The sequence below is a fragment of the Anarrhichthys ocellatus genome, unplaced genomic scaffold, assembly GCF_004355925.1.
Source record: "Anarrhichthys ocellatus isolate YVR2014 unplaced genomic scaffold, GSC_Weel_1.0 scaffold236, whole genome shotgun sequence".
Classification (NCBI taxonomy): domain Eukaryota; kingdom Metazoa; phylum Chordata; class Actinopteri; order Perciformes; family Anarhichadidae; genus Anarrhichthys; species Anarrhichthys ocellatus.
In genome coordinates, this window is record NW_022280266.1 from 15,228 (window position 1) to 17,133 (window position 1,906).

Consider the following 1,906-nt stretch of genomic DNA (forward strand, 5'->3'; position numbering starts at 1 on the left):
GGTGCTGCTAACGTTACTAGCTCTCCTCCTGTTGGTTAGCCGTTGGCAGTGCTGCTAACGTTACTAGCTCTCCTCTGATTGGTTGTTTACATTGTTACATTATCAGAGATCAGAGACTAGAAACACATGTTCTACTGAGTATTGGAGGAGAACCATCATCAGTAAAACTTTTCTTAACGTGTAGAATTAATCTGTGGTTCACATGATGTAATTATAATATTTAACTTTATTTTTGTATGTTTACATTTTTAAATGACAGAGAAACCAATGACTCTATTGTATAGACCCCAAATTTCCAGCCGGGGAAGTAAATTTAAGTACAATTTTGAGGTACTTGTACTTTATACTCCCTCTTCATCTAAATATTGTACTTTTTACTTCACTAGATATATGTGATAAATTCAGATACTTTGCAGATTGAGATTGTTAATACAAAATATAGTCAACAACTGAATTATGATGTGATATTATAGATTTAAATAAAACTTTATTGATCCCTGGGGGGAAATCAATCACAAACTACCAGTATGTGTAAATTAAAAGTGATGAACACATGAATGCATCACTAATGTAATAAATATTTCATTCTGAAATTGGCTATTTGCATAATGAGTACTTTGAACTTTGTTACTTTAAGTATGTTTAGATTTTACTTATACTAAGGTAACATTTCGAGTATTTCTACACTGTAGTATTGCTATTTTTACATTTAGTTAAAAAGTCCCAGACTGCTTGACTTTATCCCCTAAAAGGTGTTGATTAATTTCGGGAGCAAAGGTTCGTTTTCCCCTTTTAAGACAATGTGAGGCTTTTTATTTATTAACTATAATGATTTATGGTGTGTCCCGTAGGAGCTGGTGACGGCCTGGTACATCGGGTTCCTGGTGCTGATCTTCTCCTCTTTCTTGGTTTATCTGGTGGAGAAAGAATTCAACAAGGAGTTCGCCACCTACGCCGACGCCCTGTGGTGGGGCACGGTGAGCAAACACACAAACAGATATATCTGAGCATCTGTAACACCTTTTAAACGCCCTTTTAATGAAAGGTTTTTATGAATTTTATGTCAACAAAAATGATATATAGTCTACATTTCTAAAGACACACCCTTATCCAATTAACATGTTTGGGTTTTAAGGACTTTTTAAAGATGATTTAGTACGGTCGCTCCCTTTGATCACAGTCTAAATCAAAGAAAGCACAATTGGAGTTATGCTTTTTGTTCTACAACAGTGATATATTTCCATTTACACTTCTTTTTGACCTTAATGACACCTGCAATAGGACAGGCCTTTAACGTCACACTTGGCTGGCTGTATTGTTTCCTACATCTGAAACCTATTAAATACTGGAAAAAAAAACGGCCCAATCGATAGATTCAATTTTCTCCTGCTGCCCGGTGAGACTGAGCCGTTAGATTCTTGTGGGAATGACTCACTGTGTTCCCTCATTCTGTTCCCTCATTCTGTGGTCCTGCAGCATCTTCTTCTTTCTGTTAGACACTAAAAGCTGTTACATCATTTTAGTGAAAAGGTGAAGTTAAGCCTCACACAACACGAGAGCTGACGAAGAGAGAATACGAGCTACTGAGCACCATGTGAATCTGCAATATCCAAAAGTATTAGTTCTTCCTCTTTTATTTGAGAACCAGACGTCTTTACCAACATATTATATTAAGAAACCAACAGTTAGGTTTAGACAACAAAAGCAACAGTTAGGTTCATGCAACAAAACCAACAGTTAGGTTTAGGCAACAACACCAACAGTTAGGTTTAGACAACAACACCAACAGTTAGGTTTAGACAACAAAACCAACAGTTAGGTTTAGACAACAACACCAACAGTTAGGTTTAGACAACAAAACCAACAGTTAGGTTTAGACAACAACACCAACAGTTAGGTTTAGACA

The 1,906-nt window shown here is 36.3% G+C and overlaps 1 protein-coding gene across 6 annotated transcripts in view; it reads left to right on the forward strand.

Annotated features, from left to right (window-relative positions):
- Nucleotides 1–1,906, forward strand: part of kcnq5a (potassium voltage-gated channel, KQT-like subfamily, member 5a) — a 32,552-nt gene that overhangs the window by 3,902 nt on the left and 26,744 nt on the right. For all 6 annotated transcript variants that reach the window (XM_031879223.1, XM_031879225.1, XM_031879227.1 and 3 more), the window contains one exon: nucleotides 852–977. In XM_031879223.1, the coding sequence (XP_031735083.1) occupies nucleotides 852–977 (126 nt within the window). The remainder of the gene's footprint in view (nucleotides 1–851; nucleotides 978–1,906) is intronic.